Source organism: Bombina bombina, chromosome 6, assembly GCF_027579735.1.
Source record: "Bombina bombina isolate aBomBom1 chromosome 6, aBomBom1.pri, whole genome shotgun sequence".
In the NCBI taxonomy this organism is placed as follows: Eukaryota; Metazoa; Chordata; class Amphibia; order Anura; family Bombinatoridae; genus Bombina; species Bombina bombina.
Genome location: NC_069504.1, coordinates 1110233432 through 1110257748, shown reverse-complemented (window position 1 = coordinate 1110257748; position 24317 = coordinate 1110233432). Strand labels below are relative to the sequence as shown.

General features: G+C 40.1%; 1 protein-coding gene across 2 annotated transcripts in view; it reads left to right on the top strand.

Moving 5' to 3' along the window:
* PARVB (parvin beta) overlaps positions 1-24317 on the top strand; it is a 207399-nt gene that overhangs the window by 105448 nt on the left and 77634 nt on the right. For both annotated transcript variants that reach the window (XM_053719050.1, XM_053719051.1), the window contains exons 5-7: positions 10581-10721; positions 11951-12066; positions 13725-13783. In XM_053719050.1, the coding sequence (XP_053575025.1) occupies positions 10581-10721; positions 11951-12066; positions 13725-13783 (316 nt within the window). The remainder of the gene's footprint in view (positions 1-10580; positions 10722-11950; positions 12067-13724; positions 13784-24317) is intronic.

The following is a 24317-nucleotide window of genomic DNA, read 5'->3' as shown; positions in this document are numbered from 1 at the left end:
AACTTGTTTTTACCTCAGCTGAGATTTCTGTTGGGAGAAGAGGGCCCAAGTGGTGGTGCCTTCAGATTATGTACGCCTGCCTTATTTTCCCTCCCGGATCATTGTGTCCTCTCTAGCTTGGGTATTGGATTCCCAACAGTAATGAATTATTTTGTGGAAAACAAAATGTATGCTTACCTGATAAATTATTTTCTTTCCTGACAGGGAGTCCACGAACCCGCCTGATTTTTACGGCAGTGTTTTCTCTTGTTAAGTGTATCCAGTCCACGGATCATCCATTACTTGTGGGATATTCTCCTTCCCAACAGGAAGTTGCAAGAGGATCACCCACAGCAGAGCTGCTATATAACTCCTCCCCTCGCTGCCATATCCAGTCATTCTCTTGCAACTCTCAACTAAGATGGAGGTCGTAAGAGGACTGTGGTGTTTTATACTTAGTTTATTTCTTCAATCAAAAGTTTGTTATTTTTAAATGGTACCGGAGTGTACTGTTTATCTCAGGCAGTATTTAGAAGAAGAATCTGCCTGCGTTTTCTATGATCTTAGCAGAAGTAACTAAGATCCTTTGCTGTTCTCACATATTCTGAGGAGTGAGGTAACTTCAGAGGGGGAATAGCGTGCAGGTTTTCCTGTAATAAGGTATGTGCAGTTAAAATATTTTTCTAGGGATGGAATTTGCTAGAAAATGCTGCTGATACTGAAGTAATGTAAGTAAAGCCTTAAATGCAGTGATAGCGACTGGTATCAGGCTTATTAATAGAGATACATACTCTTATAAAAGTGTATTTTAAAACGTTTGCTGGCATGTTTAATCGTTTTTTACATATGTTTGGTGATAAAACTTATTGGGGCCTAGTTTTTTCCACATGGCTGGCATGAATTTTGCCTAGAAACAGTTCCCTGAGGCTTCCCACTGTTGTAATATGAGTGGGAGGGGCCTATTTTTGCTTTTTTTTTGCACAGCAAAAATTACAGACACAGACATCCAGCTTCTTCCTGCATGATCCAGGACTTCTCTGAAGGGCTCAAAAGGCTTCAAAAGTCGTATTGAGGGAGGTAAAAAGCCACAGTAGAGCTGTGGCAGTTGTTGTGACTGTTTAAAAAACGTTTTTGTCATTTGTTATTCCGTTTTTGGTATTAAGGGGTTAATCATCCATTTGCAAGTGGGTGCAATGCTCTGCTAACTTATTACATACACTGTAAAAATTTCGTTAGTGTAACTGCATTTTTTCACTGTTATTTCAAAATTTGGGAAAATTTGTGTTTTCTTAAAGGCGCAGTAACGTTTTTTATATTGCTTGTAAACTTGTTTTAAAGTGTTTTCCAAGCTTGCTAGTCTCATTGCTAGTCTGTTTAAACATGTCTGACACAGAGGAACCTACTTGTTCATTATGTTTGAAAGCCATGGTGGAGCCCCATAGGAGAATGTGTACTAAATGTATTGATTTCACCTTAAACAGTAAAGATCAGTCTTTATCTATAAAAGAATTATCACCAGAGGGTTCTGTCGAGGGGGAAGTTATGCCGACTAACTCTCCCCACGTGTCAGACCCTTCGCCTCCCGCTCAGGGGACGCACGCTAATATGGCGCCAATTACATCAGGGACGCCCATAGCGATTACCTTGCAGGACATGGCTGCAATCATGAATAATACCCTGTCAGAGGTATTATCTAGATTGCCTGAATTAAGAGACAAGCGCGATAGCTCTGGGGTTAGGAGAGATACAGAGCGCGCAAATGCTGTTAGAGCCATGTCTGATACTGGGTTACAGTATGCAGAACATGAGGACGGAGAGCTTCAGTCTGTGGGTGACATCTCTGACTCGGGGAAACCTGATTCAGAGATTTCTAATTTTAAATTTAAGCTTGAGAACCTCCGTGTATTGCTTGGGGAGGTATTAGCTGCTCTGAATGACTGTAACACAGTTGCAATTCCAGAGAAATTGTGTAGGCTGGATAGATACTATGCGGTGCCGGTGTGTACTGACGTTTTTCCTATACCTAAAAGGCTTACAGAAATTATTAGCAAGGAGTGGGATAGACCCGGTGTGCCCTTTTCCCCACCTCCTATATTTAGAAAAATGTTTCCAATAGACGCCACTACACGGGACTTATGGCAGACGGTCCCGAAGGTGGAGGGAGCAGTTTCTACTTTAGCAAAGCGTACCACTATCCCGGTTGAGGACAGTTGTGCTTTTTCAGATCCAATGGATACAAAATTGGAGGGTTACTTAAGAAAATGTTTATTTAACAAGGTTTTATTTTACAGCCCCTTGCATGCATTGCGCCTGTCACTGCTGCGGCGGCATTCTGGTTTGAGGCCCTGGAAGAGGCCATCCAGACAGCTCCATTGAATGAAATTATTGACAAGCTTAGAACGCTTAAGCTAGCTAACTCATTTGTTTCTGATGCCATTGTTCATTTGACTAAACTAACGGCTAAGAATTCCGGATTCGCCATCCAGGCGTGTAGGGCGCTATGGCTTAAATCCTGGTCAGCTGACGTGACTTCAAAGTCTAAATTACTCAACATTCCTTTCAAGGGGCAGACCTTATTCGGGCCTGGCTTGAAGGAAATTATTGCTGATATTACTGGAGGCAAGGGTCATACCCTTCCTCAGGACAGGGCCAAATCAAAGGCCAAACAGTCTAATTTTCGTGCCTTTCGAAATTTCAAGGCAGGAGCAGCATCAACTTCCTCTGCTTCAAAACAAGAGGGAACTGTTGCTCATTCCAGACAGGCCTGGAAACCTAACCAGTCCTGGAACAAGGGCAAGCAGGCCAGAAAGCCTGCTGCTGCCCCCAAGACAGCATGAAGGAACGGCCCCCTATCCGGAAACGGATCTAGTGGGGGGCAGACTTTCTTGGAGATCATATCTCAGGGATATCTTCTGGACTTCAAAGCTTCTCCTCCACAAGGGAGATTTCATCTTTCAAGGTTATCAGCAAACCAGATAAAGAAAGAGGCATTCCTAAGCTGTGTGCAAGACCTCCTAGTAATGGGAGTGATCCATCCAGTTCCGCGGACGGAACAAGGACAGGGATTTTATTCAAATCTGTTTGTGGTTCCCAAGAAAGAGGGAACCTTCAGACCAATCTTGGATCTAAAGATCTTAAACAAATTCCTCAGAGTTCCATCATTCAAAATGGAAACTATTCGGACCATCCTACCCATGATCCAAGAGGGTCAGTACATGACCACAGTGGACTTAAAGGATGCCTACCTTCACATACCGATTCACAAAGATCATCATCGGTTCCTAAGGTTTGCCTTTCTAGACAGGCATTACCAATTTGTAGCCAGGTTGGCCACTGCCCCGAGAATTTTTACAAAGGTTCTGGGCTCACTTCTGGCGGTTCTAAGACCGCGAGGCATAGCGGTGGCTCCGTATCTAGACGACATCCTGATACATGCGTCAAGCTTTCAAATTGCCAAGTCTCATACAGAGATAGTTCTGGCATTTCTGAGGTCGCATGGGTGGAAATTGAACGTGGAAAAGAGTTCTCTATCACCACTCACAAGAGTCTCCTTCCTAGGGACTCTTATAGATTCTGTAGAGATGAAAATTTACCTGACGGAGTCCAGGTTATCAAAACTTCTAAATGCTTGCCGTGTCCTTCATTCCATTCCACGCCCGTCAGTGACTGAGTGCATGGAAGTAATCGGCTTAATGGTAGCGGCAATGGACATAGTGCCATTTGCGCGCCTGCATCTCAGACCGCTGCAATTATGCATGCTAAGTCAGTGGAATGGGGATTACTCAGATTTGTCCCCTCTACTAAATCTGGATCAAGAGACCAGAGATTCTCTTCTCTGGTGGCTTTCTCGGGTCCATCTGTCCAAGGGTATGACCTTTCGCAGGCCAGATTGGACGATTGTAACAACAGATGCCAGCCTTCTAGGTTGGGGCGCAGTCTGGAACTCCCTGAAGGCTCAGGGATCGTGGACTCAGGAGGAGAAACTCCTCCCAATAAATATTCTGGAGTTAAGAGCAATATTCAAGGCTCTTCTAGCTTGGCCTCCGTTAGCAACACTGAGGTTCATCAGATTTCAGTCGGACAACATCACGACTGTTGCTTACATCAACCGTCAAGGGGGAACCAGGAGTTCCCTAGCGATGTTAGAAATCTCAAAGATAATTCGCTGGGCAGAGTTTCACTCTTGCCACCTGTCAGCGATCCACATCCCAGGCGTAGAGAACTGGGAGGCGGATTTTCTAAGTCGTCAGACTTTTCATCCGGGGGAGTGGGAACTCCATCCGGAGGTGTTTGCTCAACTGGTCCATCGTTGGGGCAAGCCAGAACTGGATCTCATGGCGTCTCGCCAGAACGCCAAGCTTCCTTGTTACGGATCCAGGTCCAGGGACCCGGGAGCAACGCTGATAGATGCTCTATCAGCTCCTTGGTTCTCCAACCTGGCCTATGTGTTTCCACCGTTTCCTCTGCTCCCTCGACTGATTGCCAAAATCAAACAGGAGAGAGCATCTGTGATTCTGATAGCGCCTGCATGGCCACGCAGGACCTGGTATGCAGACCTAGTGGACATGTCATCTCTTCCACCATGGACTCTGCCTCTGAGGCAGGACCTTCTAATACAAGGTCCTTTCAATCATCCAAATCTAATTTCTCTGAGACTGACTGCATGGAGATTGAACGCTTGATTCTATCAAGGCGTGGCTTCTCCGAGTCAGTCATTGATACCTTAATACAGGCTCGGAAGCCTGTCACCAGGAAAATCTACCATAAGATATGGCGTAAATATCTTTATTGGTGTGAATCCAAGAGTTACTCATGGAGTAAGGTTAGGATTCCTAGGATATTGTCCTTTCTCCAAGAGGGTTTGGACAAAGGCTTATCAGCTAGTTCTTTAAAAGGACAGATCTCTGCTCTGTCTATTCTTTTGCACAAGCGTCTGGCAGAAGTTCCAGACGTCCAGGCATTTTGTCAGGCTTTGGTTAGGATTAAGCCTGTGTTTAAAACTGTTGCTCCCCCGTGGAGCTTAAACTTGGTTCTTAAAGTTCTTCACGGAGTTCCGTTTGAACCCCTTCATTCCATTGATATTAAACTTTTATCTTGGAAAGTTCTGTTTTTGATGGCTATTTCCTCGGCTCGAAGAGTCTCTGAGTTATCTGCCTTACATTGTGATTCTCCTTATCTGATTTTTCATTCAGACAAGGTAGTTCTGCGTACCAAACCTGGGTTTTTACCTAAGGTGGTTTCTAACAGGAATATCAATCAAGAGATTGTTGTTCCATCATTGTGTCCTAATCCTTCTTCAAAGAAGGAACGTCTTTTGCATAATCTGGACGTAGTCCGTGCCTTGAAGTTTTACTTACAGGCTACTAAAGATTTTCGTCAAACATCTGCCCTGTTTGTCGTTTACTCTGGACAGAGGAGAGGTCAAAAAGCTTCGGCAACCTCTCTCTCCTTTTGGCTTCGGAGCATAATACGCTTAGCCTATGAGACTGCTGGACAGCAGCCCCCTGAAAGGATTACAGCTCATTCTACTAGAGCTGTGGCTTCCACCTGGGCCTTTAAAAATGAGGCCTCTGGTGAACAGATTTGCAAGGCTGCGACTTGGTCTTCGCTTCACACCTTTTCAAAATTTTACAAATTTGACACTTTTGCTTCTTCGGAGGCTGTTTTTGGGAGAAAGGTTCTACAGGCAGTGGTTCCTTCCGTTTAAGTTCCTGCCTTGTCCCTCCCATCATCCGTGTACTTTAGCTTTGGTATTGGTATCCCACAAGTAATGGATGATCCGTGGACTGGATACACTTAACAAGAGAAAACATAATTTATGCTTACCTGATAAATTTATTTCTCTTGTAGTGTATCCAGTCCACGGCCCGCCCTGTCCTTTTAAGGCAGGTCTAAATTTTAATTAAACTACAGTCACCACTGCACCCTATGGTTTCTCCTTTCTCGTCTTGTTTTGGTCGAATGACTGGATATGGCAGTGAGGGGAGGAGCTATATAGCAGCTCTGCTGTGGGTGATCCTCTTGCAACTTCCATTTGGGAAGGAGAATATCCCACAAGTAATGGATGATCCGTGGACTGGGATACACTACAAGAGAAATAAATTTATCAGGTAAGCATAAATTATGTTTTTTCCTTATCTTCAGGCACCTTTATACCCTTAGTGTTTCTCCTGCTTTTTTTCTCAGCTGAATGACTGGGAGGGTAGGGGAAGTGGGAGTGATATTTATAGCTTTGGCTGGTGTGTCTTTGCCTCCTCCTGGTGGCTAGGTGATGTTATTCCCAACTGTAACAAATTCATTTGTGGACTCTCCCTGCCAGGTAAGAAAATAATTTTTCAGGTAAGCATACATTTTGTATTTTGTGCAGCTTTTTAATTGAACGTAACAGTTAACCATAGCTCTGAAGTCATACTGTCCTGTGTAATTCCCCAAAAAAAAGAAATGTACTTCCAAAAGAAAAAATCATATTGTATTTCCTGTAAACAAGTGTTATTAAAAAAAAAAAAATTGAAATTAAAGATTTGTATTCTACTGGAAAGAGCGGATATTAAACTTGCAGTATACGCAGATGATCTATTAGTTTTCTCTACGCAATCAAATAAAAATGTAATAGCTGCCAAATTATAGAGACGTTTGGATAATTTTCTGGGTATAGAATAAATTCAAGCAAGTCTGAGGTATTATGGATTCATAAAAAGCCAGACTCAAACAAGGGTTTTTAAGGAGGTGAAACAGTCTTTAGTTTATCTAGGGATTCAAATATCTGCTAACCCAGCTACAAAAAAAATATTACTACAGAGGAAATATCTAGGACTAGATCTTCCAAATATTCTGATTATATAATCTGGTGGCGGTGGGGGAAAGTGCCCTTGATTGGTTATTAGAAACTGGTAATTTTACCTTATTTGATATTGAATCCCAAATAGTTAAACCCCTTTTATTTACAAAATATTTTACATATAATTATTTTACAAACACCTAAAGATCAACTATGCAGTCTCACACTTTTCCTCTATTATAGGAAATCAAGACTTTAAACATGGTCTTTCTTGCAGTATTTTTTTCTCAATGGAGAGATAATGGCCTACTCAACATGGTACAATTGGTCAATAAAGATCAGCAGGTGCCTAAACTGTAAGAACTTAGTTCTTGGTACCAAATGAACAATATTATGCCTTTTTGTAAGTTAGACATTATTGTTTGAAACTTATAAGGTTATATGGGAACACATGGGATTCTCCTATACTTGCACCATTACTAAATGCATTTAAAAATGGTAGATTCTCTTGTTCATCACTGTATAATATTATAAATAACGTAGATTATAAAAAACACTTCAGCACCCTGGGTAGCGCTTGTTGATTGGTGGCTACATTTAGCCACCAATCAGCAAGAACTACCCAGGAGCTGAACCAAAAATGGCTAGCTCCTAATCTTAGATTCTTGCTTTTGAAATAAACAGCAAGAGAACGAAGAATAATAGCATGCTCTATCTGAATCGTGAAAGAAAAAATGTGGGTTTAGTATCCCTTCAATACGATTTATTTCTGTGTAATTTACCTAAAAATGTTACGTTTTATATAAAATACGATCTTTGGTGAACAATTTAGTTATGAATTTTGAGACACTCAAGTCAAAGCAAGAACAGCATCGGTCTGATTTGACTGCATAATAACGTTTTAAAAAGCAATGCACAGCTGAGTTTGAGGCAATACATCAGCCTGTTTACAGTACACACATTGGTAGGATATTGTTTAGATAAGTCAGCTGCTAAAGAGGTTTCAGGGACAGGCAAACAAGGCTCCATAATAAATGAAAATCTATAAAAATATAGAGATAATCAATATTAGGCTATATTCCCCAAATCAGTGAAAATCTTACACCCTCCAAAAAAAATAATTAAACAAGGAAAGGCAAGATCTTAGAGCGCTAACCCTAGAAAAGAAAATTGGCACGCGGGAGAACCGAGTAATAGCATTGTTTTTAGACTACACAGTATACAGGGAGTGCAGAATTATTAGGCAAATGAGTATTTTGACCACATCATCCTCTTTATGCATGTTGTCTTACTCCAAGCTGTATAGGCTCGAAAGCCTACTACCAATTAAGCATATTAGGTGATGTGCATCTCTGTAATGAGAAGGGGTATGGTCTAATGACATCAACACCCTATATCAGGTGTGCATAATTATTAGGCAACTTCCTTTCCTTTGGCAAAATGGGTCAAAAGAAGGACTTGACAGGCTCAGAAAAGTCAGAAATAGTGAGATATCTTGCAGAGGGATGCAGCACTCTTAAAATTGCAAAGCTTCTGAAGCGTGATCATCGAACAATCAAGCGTTTCATTCAAAATAGTCAACAGGGTCGCAAGAAGCGTGTGGAAAAACCAAGGCGCAAAATAACTGCCCATGAACTGAGAAAAGTCAAGCGTGCAGCTGCCAAGATGCCACTTGCCACCAGTTTGGCCATATTTCAGAGCTGCAACATCACTGGAGTGCCCAAAAGCACAAGGTGTGCAATACTCAGAGACATGGCCAAGGTAAGAAAGGCTGAAAGACGACCACCACTGAACAAGACACACAAGCTGAAACGTCAAGACTGGGCCAAGAAATATCTCAAGACTGATTTTTCTAAGGTTTTATGGACTGATGAAATGAGAGTAAGTCTTGATGGGCCAGATGGATGGGCCCGTGGCTGCATTGGTAAAGGGCAGAGAGCTCCAGTCCGACTCAGATGCCAGCAAGGTGGAGGTGGAGTACTGGTTTGGGCTGGTATCATCAAAGATGAGCTTGTGGGGCCTTTTCGGGTTGAGGATGGAGTCAAGCTCAACTCCCAGTCCTACTGCCAGTTTCTGGAAGACACCTTCTTCAAGCAGTGGTACAGGAAGAAGTCTGCATCCTTCAAGAAAAACATGATTTTCATGCAGGACAATGCTCCATCACACGCGTCCAAGTACTCCACAGCGTGGCTGGCAAGAAAGGGTATAAAAGAAGAAAATCTAATGACATGGCCTCCTTGTTCACCTGATCTGAACCCCATTGAGAACCTGTGGTCCATCATCAAATGTGAGATTTACAAGGAGGGAAAACAGTACACCTCTCTGAACAGTGTCTGGGAGGCTGTGGTTGCTGCTGCACGCAATGTTGATGGTGAAGAGATCAAAACACTGACAGAATCCATGGATGGCAGGCTTTTGAGTGTCCTTGCAAAGAAAGGTGGCTATATTGGTCACTGATTTGTTTTTGTTTTGTTTTTGAATGTCAGAAATGTATATTTGTGAATGTTGAGATGTTATATTGGTTTCACTGGTAAAAATAAATAATTGAAATGGGTATATATTTGTTTTTTGTTAAGTTGCCTAATAATTATGCACAGTAATAGTCAACTGCACACACAGATATCCCCCTAAAATAGCTATAACTAAAAACAAACTAAAAACTACTTCCAAAACTATTCAGCTTTGATATTAATGAGTTTTTTGGGTTCATTGAGAACATGGTTGTTGTTCAATAATAAAATTAATCCTCAAAAATACAACTTGCCTAATAATTCTGCACTCCCTGTAATAGACAATTACATTAAAGCATTACAGGCTTATATGAGTGTCGGAATGATAATAAAAAAGTACTTACCCATATGCACCCAACTACTGGAAGACATGATCCAATAGAAAGCCAAATCAGTGCTGAAACATAACAGCAAATGGAATATAGGAGCATACCGACGTCCCAGCAGGAACAGGCAAAGTACATATCCCTGCAACACCTGCGTAAGCTTGTGACTAACTCCCGAAAAGGTGTGATTGTGCCACTACCTGATACTCCCAATACATCCCAATCAGTCTGAGACCCCTCTCATAGAAAACATCTGGAGCACCTTCATTCTTCACCTAACTCCACCAAGGCAAAGCCAAGACTAGTTATCATAGAGGTGGAAGAGGTTTTATAAGGCTCTTGGATTTTTGTGAATCTTTGCTTCCTCCTAGTGGTTAGAAAGAGAGTAATTCCCAGGAGTAATGGATCGTGGACTCTCATCACCTGCATGAAATGCTATTAAACCATCTGTTTTTCATGTAGATCTTTTTAAATGTGGTGCTTTGTGATATACTTATGACTTTATATCCTTGTTATAGCTATGTAATATCTAGGTAATCCTCCCTGCTATATTTATAGCACTGTACTATCACAAAAAATGAAAGGTTTCCTAAGCATATTTAGTTAGGATTCACTTAAAGAGTAATCTAATTAGACATGCGTGGGGTACTGTATGTAGAACTAAATACCTCCTATTAATGCACTTTATGCTCAGTGATCTCTTTAATAAGCTGAAAAAAGTAATCCCTACCTTTGAGCACGCACTAAACTTGCCAAGATGATTTTAGTTGTTAAAATGTGTGAATAAAATGTTTCTGCAGTAATGTCAATGTGTTCTGTGATTCGTCAGATTTCCAATATGTTTATCCACCTGCACTAATAATAATTAGGAATTCTGTGTAAATATTAGATTAAATTATATGTAAAACTTTATGCACTACAAAATGCCACAGCCTGTTCCAGAGCTACAGAATGACTGGTTATTTCTTCCTTGCAATGAAAACACAGAGACACAAGCCCAGCGTAAACTGAACGTAGCAGAGGTGACGCAGTCAGAAATTGGTCAGAAACAGAAGCTGCAGACTGTCCTGGAAGCTGTGCAGGAGCTCCTGAGACCGCAGGGGTGGGCTATACGCTGGAATGTTGACTGTAAGTTTGGGGGAGGGGCCAGAAAATATCCCAGGGCTTCACCCAGGAGGGGCACAAGCTAGTTTGCTAAATGTTGTTAGTGAATATTTAGACTGTCCATAAGCAGTAGTACCGATTTGCCATATCTATGCCGTTTTTGGCTGTTTTACATACTTGAAGTGATGATAAATTCTAGCGTTTCAAAATGCCGAAGGGCAAGCACAGCTATTGGGTAAGAGGTGGAAATGTCACCTCTTTGAAAAAACCTATTCATTTTTTTTTTTTAAACTGATGAATGGAGATCACCTTTATTTTTAGTGATAGTAAATCCTAGTGTTTTTGAAACTCTAGAATTTACCATCACTTTAAGCGATTGGCACCTTATGCAAAGCAAGCTTGTCAATTTAACTGATGTGCACGTGCAGTACTTACAGTATTTGATTGACAAGAATATTACCTACATGCAGGAGCAGTCACTAAGAAAAGTAAAATGGTAGGAGGCATATTTTCAGTTTGCTACAGCTGTTTCTTAAGTAATGAATTTCTTACTCTTAACTCCTCTCCTTTCAATCCGTTCTGCATGGCCCATGTCTCTGTTCTGCTGTAAACAGGGTCTCTTGTTCTGCTTTCTGTACGTCTTTCCTGATCTTTCTACCTGTCTTTCTGTATACAGCCCCTCCCTTTCAAGCAACAAGGTGCTTTTAAAGGGACATGAAATCTAAAATGTTTTCTTCAGATTCAGATAGCGCATACAATTTTAACAAAGGTTCCAATTCTATTTGTTAAATTTGTTTCATTCTCATTGTGTTCTTTATTGAAGAGCTAACCTATGTAGGTAGTGTGCACATGGCAGGAAACACTAGTGCTCTTGCAGATGTATAACATTCTGCAGAGACATGCACGCTCCTGAACCTATCGCAGTATGCTTTTTTTAACAAAGGAACGAATAGAACAAAGTAAATTTGATAATAGAAGTAAATTAGAAAGTTGTTTAAAATGTTATGCGCTATACGGGCTTACGGTTTATTACTTGCTCTGACCATTTCAGGGGATTTTTAAATCAAAACATCAGAAAAAGTAACTGTAAATACTCTTATACCATAATAAATGTTTTTTTAGCCTCAGGGAAGTGCTTATACTAAATGTATTCACTGTATGCTGAGGTTATTGCTCAGCACACTGCCGTCTCACGCAGTTTGTGTTAGTGATAAATATTTTATAAGCTCTTTTTTTTCTTCCCTCTTTTTAAGCAATCCACGGAAAGAATTTGGTTGCCATTCTACATCTTCTAGTAGCCCTGGCTATGCATTTCCAAGCTCCGATTCGACTTCCTGAACATGTGTGCGTGCAAGTGGTTGTAGTCAAGGTGAGACTGCCAGATGAACTCAGAGTGCTGGCAATGCAGCTCAAAACGCGTAGGTTGTTTCAGCAGAGATTGTTTTAAAAATATTTTTTTTTTCGATTGGCACTCCAAGATATGCTGATATTCAGTTCTTTATAACAAAGTTTCTCATTACTACCAGCTGGTGCCGCATAACCCAAGCGTGGGTAACAAAGCATTGATACTAAAATGTTCTCTTTAGTAATCTCCCCAGTCCACCTGTCCTGGTGATTTGTTTTAATGTAAACAGCGACTCAAGGATAGGACTCTCTGTCCTTTATGATTCATGTAAATGTCTTCTGATTAAACACAACTGTAAACTTAATGTTACAGAGCTGCGTAATATGTTGGCTGTTACAAACAGTTGGTGCCGCATTGCAAATCATGAGTTGCAAAGCTTTGGAACTATCTGTAGTCCCAATGATAACTGTGCTGGATTACACTGGGATACATAGATTGAGGAGTTTTTAACTAGGTAACTACACTGCCTATAGTGTCTTAAGAGGCAGGTTTAATTCCTAGCAAGGTTAACAACATTTTCCATCTATCCCAGCTCAATAAACTGAGTACCATTACGTTGGAGAAGAATAAGTATTATTTATAGGTTTATAATCCAAGGTATGTGCACTAAACACTTTGTCACCTTCAAGAGTTATGTGTATAAAAAAAGAAAACCTTGAAATCTTAGCCAAGTGTATTTCTGCAATTACCCACAAGATGGCAGCAGAGTTAGCAGCTATAGTGTTAGATCAGACTGTACCATACTGCTTGGTCCTCACTAGATTGGCTGCCTCGAATGTTAATAGTGATTATTCGAGGCATTTAAATAAATGATTTAGCCTTTTTTGCTATCAAATTAATTTGTTAATCAATGATTTGAAATCATTTGAGCTTTGATTTTATTAAACATATTACATATTTTACAAGCTCTACTTTTAATGTCCAATGAAAAGTGCACGTAACATTTTACAGTCTTTATTGTAAATCCAAACTCACTTCCTGTGTGTATAGCGCATCATTGCCTTCCATTCTGCATTGTTAGATTATTTTTACGTTCAGTATCCGTTTTACACACGTTTGCTAGCAAAAAAATAATATAGAGGTTTATTCCAAGAAAAAAATAAGTTAATTTGCAAAAGTCTCATTTACCTTTATTTTGATATTTAAAATAGCTTATGTTGTATGTTAAAACCACCACCTTTTCTGTAAATAGGAATACAGATGTTTTCTGTGTGGAAAAGCTATGTAAACAGGAGAGAATTATTATTATATTCACAGTGGAGGGTAGGAGATTTTTGTATTAAAAAATAACTAATATCTAATTATAATTTCAGTACCTAACGATTAGGGTGGGTGTTTAGACAGAGATAACACAAGCAGGTCTGCTATACCTGCAGGCTCAGTCCATTTGTAAGTCTGTGTCTATAAGAATAGGTAATGGCTTACTGAGCAACAGTTTTTTCAAATGCAAAAATAAATATGAAGGAACAATTTCCTATGCATTTAATGCTCTGCAGTTGGTATAACAATCAAGGGGTGACAAATGTTATTGTACAGTGTCCCTTTAAATAGTGTCTAGCAATGCTCTGGCTTCTTTCTGAGAGCACTTTGCTGCACAATATTCATTTGTTTTTGTCTTTTAGAAACGGGACGGTCTCCTGCAGACGACTCATGTGACCGAAGAACTGACAACCACTACTGAGTACGTCTGGGAATTCCTTATGTAGCTGGTTTAAAAGGACGTTAAAGTCAGGCAGAGCTTACATTTGCAAACAAAACACAAAACACTTTCAGATTTAATTCTTCTCTTGGTACCCTTTGCTAAAACTTGCACCCTTTTTATGAGAGCATACTGAGGTACACTCAGTAACCTCCATGTGTTTTGAGGATTATATGTAAAACATTGCTGCAAACACTGCTGCCATTTAGTGCTCAAAAATGCTTGTAACAATGTTATGCCAGTAGTGCTAGTCACATGCACGCTCCTAAGCATACCTCAGTATTTTCTCATTGAAAGAAGCTAGGATTTTACCTCAGTTTCTCATTTTACTTCACACTACATATATACAGCATATCTAAGTATGCTCCTACTATACCTGTGCCCTAAAAAAACTATAATCTGGCTCCTCATTACATTATTTACATTTTAGTTTTAGGGGATTGGGAAGCTAAGCACTTTTTTTTCCTACCAAATCAGCCAAATCTTTTACCATTTAGCTTATACTGAAAGTGAAAGACTTTTGTATTTTTACAGAAAAATAAAATAAGCTTGCTAGTTGGCCATGTGATCCCCCCCATATGGGTATCTGCTTGTGTTATGTGTAGGGGGAGGTACTTCCTGCAGGTCTGGGGTCACATAATTGTGTTGTGTCTTTGGGATGATAGTAACGTCTCTTTGCTTTGTGGTGCACAGAAGCTTAAAAGTAGAGACTCCCTTAAAGAGACAGTCAAGTCCAAAAAAAAAAAAAATGATTTAAATAGGGAATGTAATTTTAAACAACTTTTCAATTTACTTTTATCACCAATTTTGCTTTGTTCTCTTGGTATTCTTAGTTGAAAACTAAACCTAGAAGGTTCATATGCTAATTTCTTAGACCTTGAAGGCCGCCTCTAATCTGAATGGTTTTTCATGACTAGAGGGCGTTAGTTCATGTGTTTCATATAGATAACATTGAGCTCATGCATGTGAATTTACCGAGGAAGTGAGCACTAATTGGCTAAAATGCAAGTCTGACAAAAAAACTGAAATAAGGGGACAGTTTGCAGAGGCTTAGATACAAGATAATCACAGAGGTAAAAAGTATATTAATATAACCGTCTATGTGAAAAAAGAACAAGAGCGCAACCTCCGACTCAAGTATAGTTTTATTAAAGACAGAATAAGCGCTAAATACATATGCACTTGCAAAAATTAAAACATTAGTTAGCCTGTCAATACGACAAGTCCGCTGTTTCTGCTGTACTCCGCTGTACTCTTGCAAGTGATCCTAAGCCCTTGTTGTGGTTCCGTGGTCTTTTTTGCAAATTCACCGATTTTGGTGGGACCTCCGTGGGCTGTTTATCACTGCAAGCTGTGTCCTACAGTGTATGTTCCTCAACGCGTTTCCCCCGATGCCAGTTGGGCTTTCTCAAGTATTTTAATTTAGTATGCACTTTTAAATAGATTTGTATTTTTTATCTAGAACGATTGTAAGGTAAAGGATGAAATCAATTTTTTTAAATGTCTATGTAGATACAATGATTTTGTAGCATTATAAACATTGTCTGATGGCTTACGGCAACGTCATTTACTCACCTTGAGTGATTGGCTACACAGTATTAGGGGCGGTTCTTTTTAATGCAAAAAAAGCCTGCGTATGCCGAAACTATCACACAATCTAACCTCTTAAGAAAACCCGACCGGCATCGGGGGAAACGCATTGAGGAACATACAGTGTAGGACACAGCTTGCAGCGATAAACAGCCCACGGAGGTCCCAAAGAGGTCCATCCAAAATCGGTGAATTTGCAAAAAAGACCACGGAACCACAATAAGGGCTTAGGATCACTTGCAAGAGTACAGCAGACACAGCGGACTTGTCGTATTGACAGGCTGACTAATGTTTTAATTTTTGTAAGTGCATATGTATTTAGCGCTTATTCTGTCTTTAATAAAACTATACTTGAGTCGGAGGTTGCGCTCTTGTTCTTTTTTCACATCGACCGTGCAGCTTTTTCTCTGAAGCGAAGGAGACATCAGATAGAAGAAGAGCACCCGGCAAAAGTTTCTTCTAGTGAGGCGAATACCAACAGTTCCTGTGACTTTAACACAAACCGTGTACAGGATTTCTGAAATAAAATATAAGTGGACTGCCTCAGAAAAATGTAACATCCAGGAGTTGGTATTGCCATACAATACAGATCATATATAATGCATGAACTGGGCTTTTAAATACTGATATTCATTTGATTGTAGACTATGTATGGACACTTTTTATAATATACGGACATTTTTTATTATGTATGGACATTATCAAAGTTATTACTTTTATTATTAGGAGCTGTATAACAGTAGTCATTAATATGCTCGCAACCTATTTTTATACACATTTCAGTGGTATTCTGTTTCTTATTTACTCTAGCGCCTATATATCTTTTTTCTCTATTAATATAACCGTGTTGGTTATGCAAAACTGGGGAATGGGTAATTAAGGGATTATCTATCTTTTTAAACAACTGACTGTCCCTTGGTTTTGACTGTCCCTTTTAAGAGTTTGATCTTTATTAACTTAAATGTTATATAAGATAGATAGCTATATCAGACAGTGCTCCTTTAGTAAAAACAAATATGTTAAATAAAACCAGTAAACAACTTGTTTTTCTCTTGTTAAGTGTATCCAGTCCACGGATCATCCATTACTTGTGGGATATTCTCCTTCCCAACAGGAAGTTGCAAGAGGATCACCCACAGCAGAGCTGCTATATAGCTCCTCCCCTAACTGTCATATCCAGTCATTCTCTTGCAAGCCTCAACCAAGATGGAGGTCGTAAGAGGAGTGTGGTGTTTTATACTTAGTTTATTCTTCAATCAAAAGTTTGTTATTTTTAAATGGTACCGGAGTGTACTGTTTATCTCAGGCAGTATTTAGAAGAAGAATCTGCCTGCGTTTTCTATGATCTTAGCAGAAGTAACTAAGATCCATGGCTGTTCTCGCATATTCTGAGGAGTGAGGTAACTTCAGAGAGGGAATGGCGTGCAGGTTATCCTGCAATAAGGTATGTGCAGTTAATATATTTCTAGGGATGGAATTTGCTAGAAAATGCTGCTGATACTGAACTAATATAAGTAAAGCCTTAAATGCAGTGAGAACTACTGGTATCAGGCTTATTAATAGAGATACATACTCTTATAAAAATGTAATATAAAACGTTTCCTGGCATGTTTAATCGTTTTTATATATGTTTGGTGATAAAACTTATTGGGGCCTAGTTTTTTTCCACATGGCTGGCTTGAATTCTGCCTAGTAACAGTTTCCTGACTTTCCACTGTTGTAATATGAGTGGGAGGGATTTTTTTGTGCAGCAAAAATTACAGACACAGACATCCAGCTTCTTCCTGCATGATCCAGGATATCTCTGGAGGGCTCAAAAGGCTTCAAAGTCGTTTTTGAGGGAGGTAACAAGCCACAGTAGAGCTGTGGCAGTTGTTGTGACTATTTAAAAAAAAAAAAAAAACAACACGCCATTTGCAAGTGGGTGCAATGCTCTGCTAACTTGTTACATACACTGTAAAAATTTCGTTAGTGTAACTGCCTTTTTTCACTGTTATTTCAAATTTTGGCAAAAATTTGTGTTTCTTAAAGGTGCAGTAACGTTTTTTTATATTGCTTGTAAACTTGTTTAAAGTGTTTTCCAAGCTTGCTAGTCTCATTGCTAGTCTGTTTAAACATGTCTGACACAGAGGAAACTACTTATTCATTATGTTTGAAAGCCATGGTGGAGCCCCATAGGAGAATGTGTACTAAATGTATTGATTTTCACCTTAAACAGTAAAGATCAGTCTTTAACTATAAAAGAAATATCACCAGAAGATTCTGATGAGGGGGAAGTTATGCCGACTAACTCTCCCCACGTGTCAGACCCTTCGCCTCCCGCTCAGGGGATGCACGCTAATATGGCGCCAATTGCATCAGGAACGCCCATAGCGATTACCTTGCAGGACATGGCTGCAATCATGAATAATACCCTGTCAGAGGTATTATCCAGGTTGCCTGAATTAAGAGGCAAGCGCGATTGCTCTGGGGTTAGGAGAAATACAGAGCGCGCAGATGCTGTAAGGGCCATGTCTGATACTGCGTCACAATATGCAGATCATGAGGACGGAGAGCTTCAGTCTGTGGGTGACGTCTCTGATTCGGGGAAACCTGATTCAGAGATTTCTAATTTAAAATTTTAGCTTGAGAACCTCCATGTATTGCTTGGGGAGGTATTAGCTGCTCTGAATGACTGTAACACAGTTGCAGTACCAGAGAAATTGTGTAGGCTGGATAAATACTATGCGGTGCCGATGTGTACTGATGTTTTTCCTATACCTAAAAGGCTTACAGAAATTATTAGCAAGGAGTGGGATAGACCAGGTGTGCCTTTTTCCCCACCTCCTATATTTAGAAAAATCTTTCCAATAGACGCCACTACACGGGACTTATGGCAGACGGTCCCTAAGGTAGAGGGAGCAGTCTCTACTTTAGCAAAGCGTACCACTATCCCGGTTGAGGACAGTTGTGCTTTTTCAGATCCAATGGATAAAAAATTGGAGGGTTACCTTAAGAAAATGTTTATTCAACAAGGTTTTATTTTACAGCCCCTTGCATGCATAGCGCCTGTCACTGCTGCGGCGGCATTCTGGTTTGAGGTCCTGGAAGAGGCCATCCAGACAGCTCCATTGAATGAAATTATTGACAAGCTTAGAACGTATCTAGACGACATCCTGATACAGGCGTCAAACTTTCAAGTTGCCAAGTCTCATACAGAGATAGTTCTGGCATTTCTGAGGTCGCACGGGTGGAAAGTGAACGAGGAAAAGAGTTCTCTATCCCCACTCACAAGAGTCTCCTTCTTAGGGACTCTTATAGATTCTGTAGAAATGAAAATTTACCTGACGGAGTCCAGGTTATCAAAACTTCTAAATGCTTGCCGTGTTCTTCACTCCATTCCGCGCCCTTCGGTGGCTCAGTGTATGGAGGTAATCGGCTTAATGGTAGCGGCAATGGACATAGTGCCATTTGCGCGCCTACATCTCAGACCGCTGCAATTATGCATGCTGAGTCAGTGGAATGGGGATTACACAGATTTGTCCCCTCTGCTAAATCTGGATCAAGAGACCAGAGAGGCCAGATTGGACAATTGTAACAACAGATGCCAGCCTTCTAGGTTGGGGTGCAGTCTGGAACTCCCTGAAGGCACAGGGATCGTGGACTCAGGAGGAGAAACTCCTTCCAATAAATATTCTGGAGTTAAGAGCGATATTCAATGCTCTTCTGGCTTGGCCTCAGTTAGCAACACTGAGGTTCATCAGATTTCAGTCGGACACCATCACGACTGTGGCTTACATCAACCATCAAGGGGGAACCAGGAGTTCCCTAGCGATGTTAGAAGTCTCAAAAATAATTCGCTGGGCAGAGTTCCACTCTTGCCACCTGTCAGCAATCCATATCCCAGGCGTGGAGAACTGGGAGGCGGATTTTCTAAGTCGTCAGACTTTCCATCCGGGGGAGTGGGAACTCCATCCGGAGGTGTTTGCTCAATTGATTCATCGTTGGGGCAAACAAGAGTTGGATCTCATGGCGTCTCGCCAGAACGCCAAGCTCCCTTGTTATGGATCCAGGTCCAGGGACCCAGAAGCGACGCTGATAGATGCTCTAGCAGCTCCTTGGTTCTTCAACCTGGCTTATGTGTTTCCACCGTTTCCTCTGCTCCCTCGACTGATTGCCAAAATCAAACAGGAGAGAGCATCGGTGATTCTGATAGCACCTGGCCACGCAGGACTTGGTATGCAGACCTAGTGGACATGTCATCCTTTCCACCATGGACTCTGCCTCTAAGACAGGACCTTCTGATACAAGGTCCTTTCAATCATCCAAATCTAATTTCTCTGAGACTGACTGCATGGAGATTGAACGCTTGATTCTATCAAAGCGTGGCTTCTCCGAGTCAGTCATTGATACCTTAATACAGGCACGAAAGCCTGTTACCAGGAAAAGATATGGAGTAAATATCCTTATTGGTGTGAATCCAAGAATTACTCATGGAGTAAGGTTAGGATTCCTAGAATATTGTCTTTTCTCCAAGAGGGCTTGGACAAAGGATTATCAGCTAGTTCCTTAAAGGGACAGATTTCTGCTCTGTCTATTCTTTTGCACAAGCGTCTGGCAGAGGTTCCAGATGTTCAGGCATTTTGCCAGGCTTTGGTTAGAATTAAGCCTGTGTTTAAACCTGTTGCTCCTCCGTGGAGCTTAAACTTGGTTCTTAAAGTTCTTCAAGGAGTTCCGTTTGAACCCCTTCATTCCATTGATATTAAACTTTTATCTTGGAAAGTTCTGTTTTTGATGGCTATTTCCTTGGCTCGGAGAGTCTCTGAGCTATCTGCCTTTCAATGTGATTCTCCTTATCTGATTTTTCATGCAGATAAGGTAATTCTGCGTACCAAACCTGGGTTTTTACTTAAGGTGGTTTCTAACAAGAATATCAATCAAGAGATTGTTGTTCCATCATTGTGTCCTAATCCTTCTTCAAAGAAGGAACGTCTTTTACATAATCTGGACGTAGTCCGTGCCTTGAAGTTTTACTTACAAGCTACTAAGGATTTTTCATCAAACATCTTCCCTGTTTGTCGTTTACTCTGGACAGAGGAGAGGTCAAAAAGCTTTGGCAACCTCTCTGTCCTTTTGGCTTCGGAGCGTAATACGCCTAGCCTATGAGACTGCTGGACAGCAGCTCCCTGAAAGGATTACAGCTCATTCTACTAGAGCTGTGGCTTCTACATGGGCCTTCAAAAATGAGGCCTCTGTTGAACAGATTTGCAAGGCTGCGACTTGGTCTTCGCTTCACACTTTTTCAAAATTTTACAAATTTGATACTTTTGCTTCTTCGGAGGCTGTTTTTGGGAGAAAGGTTCTTCAGGCAGTGGTTCCTTCCGCTTAATCCTGCCTTGTCCCTCCCATCTTCTGTGTACTTTAGCTTTGGTATTGGTATCCAACAAGTAATGGATGATCCGTGGACTGGATACACTTAACAAGAGAAAACATAATTTATGCTTACCTGATAAATTTATTTCTCTTGTAGTGTATCCAGTCCACGGCCCGCCCTGTCCTTTTAAGGCAGGTCTAAATTTTAATTAAACTACAGTCACCACTGCACCCTATGGTTTCTCCTTTCTCTGTTTGTTTTCGGTCGAATGACTGGATATGACAGTTAGGGGAGGAGCTATATAGCAGCTCTGCTGTGGGTGATCCTCTTGCAACTTCCTGTTGGGAAGGAGAATATCCCACAAGTAATGGATGATCCGTGGACTGGATACACTACAAGAGAAATAAATTTATCAGGTAAGCATAAATTATGTTTTTTGCAAAATGAACACTTTGAATTTCTCATTGTAGCCCCTGCCCTCAGGGTGATAAGGGAGTAGACATATTGGCAGTTGCATTCTGCCTATTCTGAGCATGGGCAAATCTAACGCTCAGTTTATTCCGGTCTATTCACTTAATACTAAACTAGTCTATGTTACTCTAGAAGTTTTATGAAATTACGCTAGATAAACCTTCCTGTAGAGACCACAGGCTCCTTACAGGAAGCAATGGACGCTGAACAAATACAGATTAAAAATGAAATAAAAGGTAAAAATGATTTCTATTAAGTGTATGTCACTACTTACTGCTTGAAACAGACTGTCCCTTTAAGGTGATGATGTATGATGTATTTATGCCTTAGCTTGTTGTTTGCATGCTCATCATCTTACTTATATTTGTTTATGAAACACTTTCCAATTTTTAGAAATGTATGCATATGCTATGATGTCATAGAGCAGACTATTATATCATCTGTTTTACTTGGCTTTTTAACACTGTTTCCATTGCCATCTAATAAAGGCCATCCACTATCACCAATATATATTGCTATAATGGAAATAAAACTAAAAAGAAGTGTATTATATGGATGTTTTACAGCAGATGAAATGGTTGCTGACTTGTATGGCAGATTAACTTGATGATTCCTGAGGTTTGGTCGTAGCTCCCAATTGTCCAAGAGTTTGTAAGATGGTTGTAATTTAGGAACAGACCTTCCCAGACACACCCAACACCAATATTTCTAGACTCCTCCCCCTGGTAGCTTAGCCTCTTCCTAGACTCCGCCCACATCAAACAGTTCTGATGTTGTTATAAATATTGGGTATGATTTTGTGATCACACAGAAAGGATTGTAATATGTCCTGCTGGAATAACTTATTGTACATTATTATTTTTGCTTAGAAAAGGGGATTAAAAAGACATTAAAGACATTTCTTTCATATTTGGTGGCGAGAGTCAACGAGCTGTTGCGTATGAGATATACATTCCTACCAGGAGGAGGCAAAGTTTGCCATATCTCAAAATCCTATAAATACCCCACCCACCTCATTAATACCTCAGTTTAAACTTTGCCTCCATCGGAGGTGGTTGAAGCATGATGTGCTTGATTTCTTCAGTGAAAGGCGTTTTGAGGATATTGAAACCCAGTTTCCCTCACTGTACAGTGCTTGTCAGAGGGATATGAAGGGAGTATTGCCTCATGACACCATGTTTTCGCCTCTGGGAAATCTTTTCATTGGCTCTCTGTAAATTCTGTCGCAGGGATTCATCTTCTGCCTCCCTTTACAGATCAACGTTCTACTCCTATTCCATTACCTCTGCTGATATGTTTCAGTTCTGTATTGACTGTCTGCTTCTGTGGACGAGTGTCATTTTTTTATAATATATACATTGATATAATTATTTAATGGGTTTTCCATGTTTACAGATTAATTGGTGGTGATAACAGGACAGTGACAAATAGATTAGATTAATTATTCAGTGTGAAAGATACCTTGATACGACTGCTTTTTATAACTTCTAATAAGATTATCATTTGCTTGACTACTAGTAGACGAGCTGAGTGTATAAGGTCAGGTTTTGAGATCTGCTGTTGGACATTATGGTGTTTGATTTTATATTTATCTAGTTTGTTTGCACAGTAGAATGGGAGGATCCTTTATTTATCATCACTATGAACATTAAATTAACAAATAGGCTATAATCCAGCCTAAGTATTAAATTGTTTGTTTCAATATTTCCTTAAAGGGGCAGTGTACTCTTTCTTTTACCCTCCTGTTTAATTTGTTCTCAATTAACCATTTTACCTACTGGAGTATAATAAATTAGTGACAAAAATATCCTTTACTTTTATTTTGTATCCCCACATATACTGAAATATTAGTTATAGAAAAGCTATGTACACAAGAAAGTCTAGAAGAAACCAAATTCCCAGTGGAGGGTCGACAGAGATAAAATAATATGTTCATTTTTCATCGTTTTCTCTAAATTGCTGATTTTTTTAAAGCTCTCTGGTCTGGTGAGATTCTGTAAGAGGCTTTGTCCCTCTTAAAGATTGTTTTAATTGCATTTTGTACCTTGGGAATTGTGTATCTAATTAAGGGGAGCCATTAATAGTCTGTATGTGAAGGAGAGACTTTACATTATAATGCTCAGTAAAATAGGCTCATGATTTCCCTCCATGACAGTGAGTTTTTGAGAATCAGGCCCTAAGTATTGGTCTCACTGTGTATACAGTTAAGGAGGATTTTGTATAAATATACAGAGATAAGCTAATGAGGTCTGGTCTCCCTGCAAGCACAGCCCATGTGATTAGGTTGTTAGAGATAGCTATTTAATATATATAAATAAACATAAAGGAGCAACTCCCCATACGTTTTAAACTCTGCACCTGGTATAAAGTATACTGTATCTTTAAGTCTTTACAATGTTATGAATTCTATCTCTTTTCATGCCCTGTATTTCGTGTTGCTGATGATGCGGCTTTATCTACAGCGTATCTTATGGGTTTTAATTTCTGTTTTCTGCAGATAAACATTACAGAAACTTGTTTAACCCCTTAGCTGATTTGGGAAGGTTACACTGAATTGCTACTCAATCTCAACACTTTCCTGCAGCCAAAAGGTTAAATCTATTTCTCATCTTTTATTTAAAAAATATAAACAATACGTCAGTGATATATATTTTGGAGAAACAATGTTTTTGTTGGTTAATTTTTTTTGTTTTGTTGTTTCTCTCCCACATCCGATGATAATTTGATCCTGGGTCGTGTAATCTTGTTTCTTTTCAGTTGCTGCAAACATATTGTTTATTTTGTTCCTCTGAAAATAATGAATTCTTTGCTTTGATTGGCACTCTGAAAACCCTGCTTGGATATCAGTTACTAACAATCAGTGAGACTTGTCCGCAGTATAATTGACTTTTCAGTAGTCTGCGGCCAGCTGGAACAAAATGCTCGAGACATTGAACGAAGAGGAATTTTGTTTATCAAAGCCACAAGTTTCAGAACCTTATGTTCCCCCGATCGTGTGAGGTGTCGTCAGATATCTGAAATTAGTTCCTAGAAAAACAGATGCTCCAATCACTTGCTATCCCCCTTTATTACCCACGTATCCATCCTGTCTTCCTCTCCTTC